A 15,564-nucleotide genomic window follows, 5' to 3' on the forward strand; every position below is an offset into this window, starting at 1 on the left:
ATACTGATACTGTTACTGCTGACATGGACATCGACTCAAAAAGGACTCGAAAACACTGTTGGGTTCCCCTTTTATGAGCAGCATTTTTTTTTTTTTTTTTTTTTTTTTTTTTTTTTTTTATACCTTGGTTGAGGCTCGTATGAGAGCTAACACACAACTCACAGCAAGGAGGCATGAGACAAGAGGGGTGGGAGTGGAAGGGACAAAACATTGGGGAACAGACACAGGTGAACTGTGGAAGGGAGAGGGATGGGGATGGGACGGGGAACATGGCGAGGAGAAGATGGACATTACAGGGACTTTCAGGAAGGAAAGCAGGAGAATTGAAGGAAGTGCGCTTGGGTGGATTATCGGGGGTAGAAAGATCGAGGATTTGGATGGGGGAAGATAAGAGGTGGTGGTGAACAGCTGTTTTGAAAGCCTGGAGTGAAGAATGGGAAAGAATAGAGTGAGGAAGTTTATTCCAAAGGCGGGAAAAAGAGGAATGAAAGAGTGAAGATGAGCAGTGATTCGTGATTTTGGTAGTTTTACCAGAAGGGGTTGTTGGCGGACCTTGAGCGCCCTGTGGAAATGTGGTTGGGACAAATCGCAGAGAGAGCAGGGGGGGCAAGGCTGGAGAGGAGTCGGTAGAAGACAGAAAGACCACCGACCAACCTGCGGTGATTGAGTGAGAGGCCCAAAGACTCAGCTTCATTGCGGGAGATGCCAATGATCTTAAAAGCCCTGGTTTCGACAGCGTGAAGTCGAGAAAGGTGGGAGGCAGGAGCACCAGCCCAGAGGGGAGAGCAGTACTCCATCAGGCTACGGACAAAAATCTTTGTAAGTAGTCAGGAGCTCAAGAGGGCCGAGGAAGGACTTTGCACGACGGAGGATTCCCAGTCGGCGACTGGCTTTTGAGGCAAGGTTGGAAATGTGACTTTCCCAGGAAAGGTCATGGCAGATAGTGAGACCCAGAAGCTTGAAAGAAAGACTTCTTCCAGAGGATTGTTGAGAAAGTGGATGGGGGGGTTTTGTAAACGGTCCTTTCGAAGAGACATAGTGAGAGTGTGAGATTTGTGTGGATTGAAAGACATGTTCCACGTGTTGGACCAGTTTGTGATTTTATCCAGATCTGCAGTGAGCGAAGAAGCTGCTGCTTGCCGGTCTGAGGGATGACAGATGGTACGGCAGAGGGTGGAGTCATCGGCAAAGAGAAATAGAGGATTTTCCAGAGAGTCCGAGAGATCATTGATGAAAACCAGAAAAAGAACAGGGCCCAGAACGCTACCTTGAGGAACTCCAGCCTGCACAGGAAGAGGGGATGAAAGAACTCCATTTAGGGCCACACGTTGACTGCGACAGGAGAGGAAGTCTGCGAGCCATGAGTGGAGATGGCCTTGAATACCATGGGAAGAGAGTTTGGTGAGTAGGGCAGGGTGCCAGACTGTGTCAAAAGCACGTGATATGTCCAGGGATACGGCTCGGATTTCCTGTCTGGCATTGAGGACCTCCATCCATTGATGGGAGAGCAGTAGCAGCATATCCAGGGTAGAGTGACCTGGTCTGAAACCAAATTGATGATTGGAAATCAAGCCATTGGAGAAGAGGAAGGATTTCATGTCTGAAGCAATGATGGATTCCATAACCTTGCTGATGATTGGGAGAAGGCTGATTGGTCTGTAGTTACAGGGATCTGTTTTTGCACCTTTTTATGCAGGGCAGTGATGTTAGCAGATTTCCAAGCAGATGGCAGATGACCTTGGGAAAATGAGAGGGTGAATAGAACAGAGAGGGTGAGCAAGAGCAGAAGAGCAGGCTTTGAGGACACGTGGGCTGATGCCGTCTGGACCGGTTGCAGAATCTGACTCGAGGTTTGAAAGCAAGCTCTCCACCTTGTCAGGAGAAAAGGATACAGAGTCCAGGGACAGTTGGGTGCGACTGGGTAAAGTGGGTAGAGATAGTGATGGGTTTGGGACACAAGATTTAGCTGCAAACACCGAGTTTAGACATTCAGCTTTATCACGTGTGGAATCAGCAGTGCGGCCATTTGAGGTAAGGGGAGGGGATGGAGGGGGAACATACACCAGAAACAGATTTGATTAAACGCCACCAGGATTTTGAGGAGGGAGAGAGGTCTGAGAGTTCAGACTTGAGATGAGAAAGATGTTGTTTTCTGGCTCTCCTGAGGGTAGATACACACTTGTTCCGAAGCTTTGTGGAAAGAACTGAGATTGCCCTCAGTTGGGTTTGCTTTCCATGAGGCAAAGGCAAGTTGTTTCCAGGACAACTGCCTCGCCACAAGCTTCAGTAAACCAAGGGCGGGAGGAAGGGTAAGACAACTGAACACGAGAGGGGATAAATCTGTGCATGAGGGAGAGCAAGTTTCTTTGAAAGAATTCCCAGGATGAGTTGATGTTTGAGAAAGTAGTGATAGGAGACCAGTCTGTAAGTTTGATGGCTGCTCGGAGACCCTGCCAGTCGGCTTGAGTGAAATGCCAGACTCGACGGCGGTGAGGTGGTTCTCTGATGACAGCCAGAGAGATGTCCACTTTAACAAGGACGTGGTCAGAAGAACCAATTGGAGCGAAGGAAGAGCAGCAGATATTGTCAGGGAAATTTGTCAAAATCAGATCCAGAAGAGATGGAGTACCATTGGTTGAGATCCGGGTCGGGAAGTTGACCGATTGAGTCAGTCCCAATGAGTCACAGAAAGCTTTTGCTGACGTCCCATGGCAGGTGAGAGAGGTACCCACACCTAGCCAACTGGCGTGATGACAATTGAAGTCGCCACATAAGAGGAAGAGAGAGTTTGGATGAGAAGATAGAAGATAGAAGATTTATATACCAATTCCCAAAACTGCTGGGAACACGTCTTTATATGGCAGTTGTAAGCTAGAAACACGTTAATTTTTTTTTTGTTGACCGGAAGACGTCATTGGAATACGTCTACATACGTCGATGTGTGTTGGGACGACGTACAGAATTGGTTCAAAGCACGTCAAACATAAGTTAGAAATAAGTTTCGCGTAATAAAGACATTACCGCGACGTGTTTCGACTTATGAGTAGCTTATAAGTAGCCTTTGTGGACGTGTGTAAGCGTCCAGATATCGTGTGTAAAACTTATCCCCATCGCATGCGGAACGTGTGTCATACGCCGAGTACGTCGTAAAATTTTGAACATGTTTAAAATTTATTGACGTACTCCACTTACTACGACGTATGATAGCGTACTTTAGCGTTCTACTCACGTATACCAAACTTACTCATACCGTATTTGACGTGCCCCAACGTTTGAGACACATTTTTCTTAGGTCGGCATACGCTGGCAAGATCGCCAAGGTGTGACCGCGATGTTGACACTTCCATTTCTACGGCAGTTATGATTCGAATTGTTGTGCGTCAGCCTTTTAATAGGCCACGTCACGACATCGTCGGCGATGCATGCAACGCGCTATGCCTAAGTTAGACTATCGTTGGGCATCGGTTGTGTAGGCCGACAACAGGTTCAGCATTCATTGGTATAAGTTATCTATAACACAACGAAACGTTCTGTGTCCGTTACCAATGCGTTCTACATAAGACCAAGTCGCTATGAATACGTCCGAATCTTTAAAAAAAAACATCAAAAGTTCAACGTAAGCCAGCGTTTTACATACATTTTAATACGTTGCCATCACTGGCTAAAACGTCAAGGTGTGACCGGGCCTTAAGACTTGCATGCTTCAGCAAAATCATTTCTTTCCCAATTAATTTCCAATCTATCTCGTGGATAAAATGTTCCATCGAGAGAAACGCGAAGTTGTTTCACCTTTGCATTAACACTCAATGCCTTATTCTTATCAGTAGCAGTATCGCCATCTGGTTTAAAAAAAATGATCCACAGGTATCGTGGCTTTCCTTCCAGAACACCCAAATTCCACATGTAAGTGGTTTGGTTTAGTTTAACGTGTTGACATCTTCTTTTGAGGTATGATACACTGAGTGGTTTCTTTGAGTTAAGTCTTCTGTTCAACGTCTCTTCTGTTTTTAGATTAGGAGTATATTCACTAATATACCAACTCATTTCATCAATTACAAATTTATTCTGGGCACCAAAAGCACGAGCAACACCAAAAAGTAATCTATTTTCATTATCATTCCTTTGTAGTTGAAATCTAATTTAAAGACCATACAGAACTTTATCATGATCACAAAATCCAAATATACCTTTAAGAGGAACTGCCACAGTAAAACTATTAACTGCTTTTGTATCATCATTATACATTCCTTTCCTTTGAGTATATTCAGGGTCTGTGTTTGTTCCCATTGACATATCAGGAATAAAACCTTCCACAACCCCCTTTCCCATTCTATCACTGAATGAATATAGTGTAAATTTCAACATTTCAGATACAGCAGAGACATAATCAACCACTTCAACTTCTTGTGTTCCAATGTATAAACGAACACTATCAAACATTTTCCAGAAGAAATCATTCACGAGTGTAGTGTTTGTGTTATTCCTAGCCTTCGTGAATTTAAATTTGCACAACAAGAAACTTTTGGATAGATTCAAATAAGTTTGTCGATTATTTATTTCAAGACTTTTTGTACCATTTGCATTCCAGTCTGTTCCAGTTATTGCATTTACCTTGAAATAATCTTTTTTTTTTTAGTGGAGTTTGAGATGATAATAGTATTATCCAAATCATAGATCCTATCAATTGCTTCCATACTTGTATTTATTTAGGAAAAAAGATGTTAAAACTTTTGAAACCCTGACCCAAGTATTTGAATTATTTTCTGTCGTTATTGGGGGGACAACTGAGTTTTGCCTTTCTTAATTTCTTTTATTGCTTGTAATTTATGAGATTCCTTTTGGGCATCTTTTGTGCTCTTTACAGCGCCTGCTACATTTCCCACAGCAGAAGCAGTTGAAGCAATTAGGTCTTTATGTTTAAGAATAGTTGAACCGATACCCATTAGAGTATCAATTATCCCATCTCCACGAAATTAATGTCCGACACCCTTGTCTCTTCGGTTAATAGTATCCTCTACCAAGATACATACCTTCGCCCTTGTAGTATGGGGAAAGGAACATCCCATCCCCTGTAATTATTTTATATTTTCCCAACTCGTGTTTCCTCACAATAACCATCGTATTTATTTATTGGAAAACTTCACGTAGGTGAATTCTGATGTATCTAACTTCTCCATTAAAAGAAATCATACGATTATCTTGGTCGGTTATTCTAAAATTTACTCTGTGTATATGCCCAACGATGCCCAACTGTGTATATGCCCAACGATGCCCAACGATATCCTGACACAGGGAGACAAACCAGATTTTTGGATTCCATATTGAATGTATAACCAATTTGGGTTGAGTCTGCGCTGAATTAAAATATTGTATTTGTTCTTATTCCATCATTATAAGCACCATCAATCAAATCACAGTGAATTAATACCGAGTTTATTCCTGAGGATATTTGAATGAGATTATCACTGTAAAACATCCCATTAGTTTCAATCTTTTTTGAGGAGAAACCCAATAACTCTCTCAATGAATTATCAATTGTGAAATCAACCTTGTAGTTATTTTGAAGTTTAATCGTTGATTTTGAAGTATGTTTTTGAATATATATATAACAATATTTTTTGGTTGTCACCCTGTTCTTTCAAAAGACAAACAATTTCGGAAGATATTTGAGAAATCTCATATGCTCCGGGTGAGACTGTTATTCGTTTTGTATCCACGTCCCGGATTATAACTAAACTTGTCATTTTTCTCAGTTTTATTAAATAAGGTATTATAAGTTTCCATGGACAATAAAGATGCCTCATATTCTTTTGTTGGGTCAAGTTGTAGTGGGTATGGAAATGAAGATGTGTGGTCGCTTGTTGTGAAATTAAAACTCAAGATTGTGCTTCTCATCTTATTTAATATGAGATAAAATGTCTTTATATTGAGATTTATTAATTATTTTCATGTTCATCAACTGGTCTAAAATGGCTGATGCTTCATTAAAACAATTGTTATTTCCAGCCTTCTTACTACCTCACAACAATAACAGTCGATTAACTAATTGTGATGGGTCATTTGGAAGAAAACTAACACCTGAACCAAGGATACTTAAAGCCTGAATAATGTGTTTATCCTTCTCATTCTTCTTTTTTTATGAGAAAGACTAACCCTATAATTAACAGAGTCCAGCAGAGCAAGATATACTCTATCATCATTATTTTTCTTATCCAATGGTTTATCAAAATACTTTGATTCATTCCTCACAGTTGAAGCTTTCCTTCCATCTTTTGTGAGAAGAAACATTAATCTCGGAGTTCGTTTAACAGGAGGTTTAGTAGAACTCAAGAACCTTAATTCATCATAAAATATCAATCCCTTTTCTTGAACAAGATGAAATATTGCTGGTTGTTCTGTTGGAATGAGTCCTGCTTTGGTTTTTGAATCCGCTGAATATTCATTGTTTTGAAGAGCATTCACAATATAATCAGGGGGTTTATTAATCTCTTTCAGTTGTTGAAATAATCCTTCATCATCATATTCTAATTCTCCTATATGCTCTGATTCTTCCTCCATCATTTGACTGAAATCTTTTAACATTTGAAGTTTTTTAGGAGTATATTCTTTTGTGGGAACTGTGGAAACATCTATAATTTTTTTCTTGGGAAGTTCTTAAAAGTGGTTTCAAAAATTTATCTTGTTTTCTTTCAAATGCTTCTTCACCCGTTAGTTTCTGTCAGCATTTCTTCTTCATGTCTTCCTGTTGTTTTACAACTTTTGAAACCAACTCTTGATGTTCCTTAAATCTTCTTGCTCTTTCTTTCGCATCCATTTATTTATTGGAAAATATCATGTCATATCTCATCTTGTTTCACAACAATATATTTATATTTTTCAGTTGTGTGCTTCATGTAATCCCCAAATTCCTTTTTACTACATAATATAGAACAATTATCCCTCCAAAAATTGTTTATATCTATTGAATTTAACTTGAATAAAATAAAAGTATTAGCATTGTTTCTGATGGAATGACGAGGAAGTTGAAAGTACGATTGACTAAGATAAATACAATTACAAGAAGAATGTCTCCCTCTTGTGTTGTAGCTGTCCATTACCGTTTGGTTTCTCTCATTAACACAATCATCAAAGATAACGAGGTTGTTTTTTGATTTATCCAAATCTTGGGGAGACGGGATATCATCCGTATTATCACTAAGAATACAAGTTATTGGTTTTGATTTCTTTTTACATCTCTGTGTATCACAAAATAGTTGTATTATATCTTCAATGTTATAATCATTTAGGTTTTTTTTTGAAGTTTAAATAAACCGATTATATCTTTTTTTTGAAGACCAGCATCAAAACCTTGTGAGAGTAGTTGATACTCAGGTTGAAAACTCGACTTTGTGAAAATTATTAAATTATCATAATCTAAAAAGTTGGGAGTCAGGAGGATCTTCAAAAGTGAGCAGGTTTTTCCACATCAGCTTGATCCAACTATGAGACATCTTAATGAATTTGGTAGATTGTTGATATTGTTGATTGTTGATTTGGTAGATTGTAGATAACATATGATTGTTAAATTTTATCTTATTTTCCCAAAAGGGTAAAAAATCATTCATTTATATGTTTGTAAAACACGTTATTTAATTTATTATTGACTTTTTTAGAAACTCCATATTTTATCCTAAGTTTGGGTTTAATTTCAAGATAATCCATTATTTTCTTTATACAATATCTTGTGTTGATATTTCCCTGAAAATGACAATCGTGAATAATATATAACAACAATCCTTTGAACATTTCTCTAATACGTTCAGTTTCTTCCGTTCTGAGGAAAGGTGTGTTATCACCCTCAAACTTTACATTCATTTCTCTAATCAATCTTGTAAAGTAATTCATTTTTGGTGTAAATATAAAAGAATTATTTTCCTTTTTATATTTTTTATTATCATTAATTAGATTATAATCACCGAATATACATTGTTAATAGGCTTTTGACTCTGTGTTTAATCCCACTCTATCACATGCAGGACAATTCTCAAATTTGTCATATGGAGGATCAGGGAATTCAAGAGGCTCAAAATCGAGTAAACTATTCATATTTATAAAGTAAAACTTTACCTCAACTGAAATTTATCTTCGGAATCATCTATAAAACTACTTTCATAACTATCGTTTGAACACAAACTCTCAGTACCATAACTGTCGTTTGAACACAAACTCTCGGTGTCATAATCACTCTCATAATCTTCAAAATCTTCAGTTGAATATTGACTCACATTTAATTCGAAGAAAAAACATTACCATCGATATCTATATACTTTTTTTCATTAACAGATTCAACTGCTACATTTTTTATATTAAAGGTAATTTTAAAATGATCCTTAACAACAATTGAACGAAATGTCATTTCACCTGATATATTAGCATCCTTGATTTCATCAGGATTTACATCTTTGAGGTTGTTGAAAAAAATACAAATTTCACCTTGCATATTGCAGATGGTCTTATCTTTTCTTTCAAAAGCTTCATCCATTAGGTTTTTATTTTTTGATACTTTTTCTTGTTTCATTGCTTTTTCTAGTTTTGAATATATTGCCAGAAGGACAGGAAAAACTTTTGTTAGAGATACTTTAATTGATGTTCTTCCAGGTCGACTAAAAGCCCTTCCACTGAAGGAAATTGAAGAACTCATATTATTTACCATAATTGTTTTTATCCAATCGTTGTTATATTTATCTTTGTTCAATTTTACATCCTTGACATATTTCTCAGTATCTTTTACAAATGAAGGGATTGATTGAAACTTGTCTTTTGTGTCTTGAAACATTGTATTTATTAAGTGAAAAAAGTTGGAGGATAAAATGGTTTTAAGCACAGATTCACCTATAAATTAAACGAAATTTTCATCAAGAAAATTTTAGTTTAAGCAAAGTTTTATTCTATAAATATGGTGAATACAATGGACTGCGATGTTTGTAATCATGAATATAAATATTAGAAAAATCACCTTCAAACCAACAAACACACATTCAATCTCTTCAGACAAATATCTTCACTTGACCAAAAAACAAAACATTGTGATATATTTGATAATGATGTTCTAAAAAGAATTATAATAGACATCTTCAATCACGCAAACACAAGAACAATGAAAAAAGGGAAGCTAAATTCTCCATTGAAAACAATGATGGGGCATTTAAAGGGCATACAAAAATAAGATTGTTTCGTTTTCAAGACCCTGGGCCATCTTCAATCATGGAAGATGTTGATATGGTTAAACAAAGTATTTAAACTATAATTAAAAACACATTAAGTGAAATGAAAACTTTTAAGTTTTATATGGGAGTAAAATTGAAAATGGAAAGACAAGACGATGAAACGAGTCCCTATATGAGGACAAACCCACACTTTATCTCATCATTTCAAGATTTTGTAAGATGTGATGTTTATGATGATCTCCAGAGACAGGAACAAGATGTTGATAACAATGTAGTTGGTAGTGGATTTACTGTCACAAATATAATCTTTTTAGAAATACACATCTTAAAATCAGATCCTCTTCAAGCTTCTTCTTATATTGATTTACCAAAAGAGATAAAACTTAAGAAAGTGGTTGTTAATATTCAAAACAAAGATAATAAACGTTTTCTATGGTCTGTTCTTGCTCACTTACATCCTCCACAATGGAAACCTGAAAGGATTGAACATTATAATAAATATGAGAATACATTAAATGTTAAAGATTTAAAGTTTCCAATGTCATTGAGAGATATTCCTAAATTTGAGAAAATTTAATCTATCTGTTAATGTATATGGATTAATGGATACAAACAAAGTTCAGATATTAAAATTTTCAAACAACAATAAAAATGATGAAACACACATTGACCTTCTCCACTTTACTTCAAAGGAAAAATCACATTCTGCTTTCATCAAAAATTTCTCAAGATTAACCAAATCACAAATATACAAGAGAAAATGTAAAACGTATCCTTGTAAGATATGTCTCAACTCCTTTCACACGAAAGAATTATGAAATCAACATTCGAAATATTGAAGTAATCATAAATCAACGGGAATCAATTTAACAAAAGCAGGTTCAAACATATCATTCGAATATTTTCACAAATTTATAAAACATCCGTTTGTGATATATGCCGATTTTGAAAGTATCCTTGAAAAGATAGACACTGTTTCTCCAAATCCAAATAAATCATACACAAATATATACCAAAAACATAATCCTTGTGGTTGCTGTTATTATATCAAATCAGCTGTTGGTGATGAATACAAGTTAGAACTTTATAGAGGAGAAGATGCCTCAGAGGAATTTGTAAGACGATTGGAAAAAAATTGTATAAGATAAAGAGAAATAATGGTGAAAACCGAAAAACCAAAGTCATTAACAAAGGAAGAGGACCAGAGGGGGAGCACTCGGTAGAGTGCAAAACCTCCGCCGCCAATACTGCAAGGTCACTCAAGTGAACCTGATATCCTATTCATTCAATTTGATGTCAACAGTGCTCACAGAGTTATAGTTTGCAACTTTCCCTTTTACTTTTAACTTTTACATACTTAATTCATTCGTCATAACTAGATTCCTTGAGACAGAAATTGATTTTACGTGGGTATATCCACCTGAAGTTCCAAAATCAGCCGCAATTATAATTTTGGCATGTTTTTTGTTGGAAATCACTTCTAACATGGAGAAATGCAAAAAAAAAATCGAAATTTTTTTCTCTAACAATTTTTTTTTTGGGGGGGGGAGGGGGGTTGGAAATCACTTAAAACATGTAGAAATGCAAAAAAAAAAATTCAAATATTTTTTCAAAATAGCCGCCATAGCGGCCATATTGGATTTTTGACCAAGTCCAAAATGTAATGGCATGATCCTTGGAACATACCTCATCCCCCCAACAAGTTTCGTCGAAATCCGTCAAGGATTTTTTCCGTAATACTGTTCACAAAAAAACAAACAAACAAATAAACCAATGTCACCCGCAGGGTGACCCGTATCTTGCCAAAAGGTGACCACGTGTGACTTCTTTCAGGTCACACTGAGGTGAACAGAGCTGCTATCCACCAGGAGCGACTCCTTGAGGAATATCTGCCTACGAGAGATTCCGATGAGAATCGTTCTACAGAGTAACCATGAAAAATTTGTGTTTGCCTCATAAAGTAACCAAATGTCATAATGTCTCAAGCTTGACATATCTAGAAAGCACTCATCGAGGTGTTCAATTTGAGGTACTACACGATATGGTTCCTAAAACTTGAAAATTTGACCTTGGGGTCAAATATGTTTGCCCTAAGGCGCGAACCATGAAGGTCAAGGCCAATCGCCACCAAAAATTAATCAGCTGAGCGCCAGACCATGAACTATATTCCCATGAAGTTTGAAGACGATCCGATCAAAATTACTCAAAAAATAAGGGTTTTGTCGACTCCCCCGATTTGCGACAAAGTGACCTTGACCTTCAAAATTTTATGCGCTGAAAGGGACCTCTATAGGCCTCTGATATGCGAAGGTTCAAAAATTTCCAATGATAACTGTGCTCTGCAAAGTGATTTATACGTGATTACAGACAAAAAAAAAACATATGAAGGTCAAGGCCAATCGCCAACAAAAATTAATCAGCTGAGCGCCAGACCATGCACTATATTCCCATGAAGTTTGAAGATGATCCGATCAAAATTACTCAAAAAATAAAGGTTTTGTCGACTCCCCTGATTTGCGACAAAGTGACCTTGACCTTTGACCTTGACCTTCAAAATTTTATGTGCTGAAAGGGACCTCTATAGGCCTCTGATATGCGAAGTGACAAAAATTTCCAATGATAACTGTGCTCTGCAGAATTTTTCATACCTGATTCCAGACAAAAAAAAAACATACAAGCTGACAAACATATCTTGCAAAAACTTCGTTTTGGCAAGACAAACAAACAAGCAGTCATAGACTGGTACTTACGAAATCGTCAACTTGACCGCTGACCTTGTCTAATAAAAGCTGTCTCCAGAGAAGGAAGCGACGCAAACCCTAAGTTTCTACAATGATTCTGTACCAAACCATCAAAAATAGAATGTTTTGGATGTTTGACCTCACTGTGACTTTGACCGATTTTGAACAAAATTGAATCAGCGCAAGCCATCACCCTCCTGAATCACGTGGTGTAATTTGACATTGGTAGCTTCTTCCGATTCGAGTTATCGTGCCTAGAAACACACAAACAAGCAGTCACAGACTGGTACTTACGAAATCGTCAACTTGACCTCTCACCTTGTCTAATAAAAGCTATCTCTGGAGAAGATAGCGAGCAAACCAGAAGTTTCTACGATGATTCTGCACCAAACCATCAAAAATCAAATGTTTTGGATGTTTGACCTCACTGTGACCTTGACCTTTGACCGATTTTGACCAAAATCTAATCAGCACTAGCCATCACCCTCCTGAATCACGTGGTGTAATTTGACATTGGTAGCTTCTTCTGTTCTCGAGTTATCTGTACCAAACCATCAAAAATCGAATGTTGGACCTCACTGTGACCTTGACCTTTCACCGATTTTTACCAAAATCTAATCAGCACGAGCCATCACCCTCCTCAATCACGTGGTGTAATTTGACATTGGTAGCTTCTTCCGTTCTCGAGTTATCGTGCCTACAAACAAACAAACAAACAAACATACAAACAAACAGAAACGGAAGTCATCAATATATCTATAAATCTAATAATAAATATCATCATCAATAAATCAATAAATCAATAAATTATCAATAAATAAAATCATCAATGGAAGTCATCAATATATCTATAAATCTAATAATAAATATCATCATCAATAAATCAATAAATCAATAAATTATCAATAAGTCATCAATAAATCTAAAGATTTCGTAAGTAACAAGCAGTCATAGACTGGTACTTACGAAATCGTCAACTTGACCTCTGACCTTGTTTCATAAAAGCTGTCTCTCGAGAAGGTAGCGATGCAAACCAGAAGTTTCTACGATGATTCTGTACCAAACCATCAAAAATTGAATGTTTTGGATGTTTGACCTCACTGTGACCTTGACCTTTGACCGATTGTGACCAAAATCTAATCAGCGCGAGCCACCACCTTCCTGAATCACGTGGTGTAATTTGACATTGGTAGCTTCTTCCGTTCTCGAGTTATCATTTTATGGATGTTTGACCTCACTGTGACCTTGACCTTTGACCGATTTTGACCAAAATCTAATCAGCGCGAGCCATCACCCTCTTGAATCACGTGGTGTAATTTGACATTGGTAGCTTCTTCCGTTCTCGAGTTATCTGAACCAAACTATCAAAAATCGAATTTTTGACCTCACTGTGACCTTGACCTTTAACCGATTTTGACCAAAATCTAATCAGCACTAGCCATCACCCTCCGGAATCACGTGGTGTAATTTGACATTGGTAGCTTCTTCCGTTCTCGAGTTATCTTTACCAAACCATCAAAAATCGAATATTTGACCTCACTGTGACCTTGACCTTTAACCAATTTTGACCAAAATCTAATCAGCACTAGCCATCACCGTCCTCAATCACGTGGTGTAATTTGACATTGGTAGCTTCTTCCGTTCTCGAGTTATCGTGCCTACAAACAAACAAACATACAAACAAACGGAAACGGAAGTCATCAATATACTTACAAAATCTTTAGATTTCGAAAGTAACAAGCAGTCATGGACTGCTACTTATGAAATCGTCAACTTGACCTCTGACCTTGTCTCATAAAAGCTGTCTCTCGAGAAGGTAGCGATGCAAACCAGAAGTTTCTACGATGATTCTGTACCAAACCATCAAAAATTGAATGTTTTGGATGTTTGACCTCACTGTGACCTTGACCTTTGACCGATTTTGACCAAAATCTAATCAGCGCGAGCCACCACCCTCCTGAATCACGTGGTGTAATTTGACATTGGAAGCTTCTTCCGTTCTCGAGTTATCATTTTTTGGATGTTTGACCTCACTGTGACCTTGACCTTTGACAGATTTTGACCAAAATCTAATCAGCACTCGCCATCACCCTCCTGACTCACCTGGTGTAATTTGACATTGGTAGCTTCTTCTGTTCTCGAGTTATCGTGCCAACAAACAAACAAGCAAACAAGCAGTCAGAGACTGGTACTTACGAAGTCGTCAACTTGACCTCTGACCTTGCCGAATAAAAGCTGCCTCTCGAGAAGGTAGCGACGCAAATCAGAAGTTTCTCCGATGATTCTGTATCAAACCATCAAAAATCGTAACGTCGACCGAAGCAAAAATCTCCATTTCTCCACGTAATTATACCTTAACGTAACTCAACGACGTGTTTGCTCGAGCGCACTGCAACATGGGACGAATCGTGACGCATCGAGTGAAATATTTTTAATACAATCTTAAAACGTCTCCAAAACATCCGATTTTTACCAGAATTTCGACAACCAAGTTTTAAGCGTCCAAAGCGATCGCAAAAACCGAAGACAAAATTCAAATCGAAGTTAAAACGAATTCGTAACGTCGAGCGAACCAAAAATACTCCATTTCTCCACGTGAATTTACGGAATTATGTTTGACCTCACTGTGACCTTGACCTTTGACCGATTTTGACCAAAATCTAATCAGCACTAGCCATCACCCTCCTGAATCACGTGGTGTGATTTGACATTGGTAGCTTCTTCCGTTCTCGAGTTATAGTGCCTACAAACAAACAAACAAACAAGCAGTCATAAAATGGTATTTACGAAATCGTCAACTTGACCTCTGACCTTGTCGAATAAAAGCTGTCTCAAGAGAAGGTAGCGACGCAAACCAGAAGTTTCTACGATGATTCTGTACCAAACCATCAAAAATCGAATGTTTTGGATGTTTGACCTCACTGTGACCTTGACCTTTGACCAATTTTCACCAAAATCTAATCAGCGCAAGCCACCACGCTCCTGAATCACGTGGTGTAATTTGACATTGGAAGCTTCTTCCGTTCTCGAGTTATCATTTTTTGGATGTTTGACCTCACTGTGACCTTGACCTTTGACCGATTTTGACCAAAATCTAATCAGCGCGAGCCACCACCCTAATGAATCACGGGTTCTAATTTGACATTGGTAGTTTCTTCCGTTCTCGAGTTATCATTTTTTGGATGTTTGACCTCACTGTGACCTTGACCTTTGATTTTTACCAAAATCTAATCAGCGCTAGCCATCACCCTCCTGAATCATGTGATGTAATTTGACATTGGTAGCTTCTTCCGTTCTCGAGTTATCGTGCCTACAAACGAACAAACAGAAACGGAAGTCATCAATATACTTCCGAAATCTTTCGATTTCGTAAGTAACAAACAGTAAGGGTGAAAACAGTAACCTCCGATCTTCGATGGCGGAGGTTAAAAAGGAATTTGGAGAGAACAGTGCCTGCCATATTTGTGGGGAGAAAATTAAGGAGTTTAAATTTAGAGATCATTGTCATCTTACTGGTAAATATAGAGATCCCACTCATTCTTGTTGTAGTCTTAATTACAAGCGTCCAAATTTTATTCCTGTCTTTCTTCACAACAACGCTCACTATGACACACATC

At 37.7% G+C, this 15,564-nt stretch overlaps 1 protein-coding gene across 8 annotated transcripts in view; it reads right to left on the minus strand.

Moving 5' to 3' along the window:
- Positions 1 to 15,564, minus strand: part of PEX16 (peroxisomal biogenesis factor 16) — a 75,046-nt gene that overhangs the window by 42,412 nt on the left and 17,070 nt on the right. The window contains exon 4 of one of the 8 annotated variants that reach the window (XM_085875142.1): positions 14,144 to 14,231. The exons of the other annotated variants lie outside the window; for them this stretch is intronic. Coding sequence (XP_085731268.1) covers positions 14,144 to 14,231 — 88 coding nt within the window. The remainder of the gene's footprint in view (positions 1 to 14,143; positions 14,232 to 15,564) is intronic. 8 annotated transcript variants of the gene reach the window in all.

This window comes from Eptatretus burgeri, chromosome 3, assembly GCF_056783735.1.
Source record: "Eptatretus burgeri isolate ZD-2024b chromosome 3, Ebu_testis_v1, whole genome shotgun sequence".
NCBI lineage: Eukaryota > Metazoa > Chordata > Myxini > Myxiniformes > Myxinidae > Eptatretus > Eptatretus burgeri.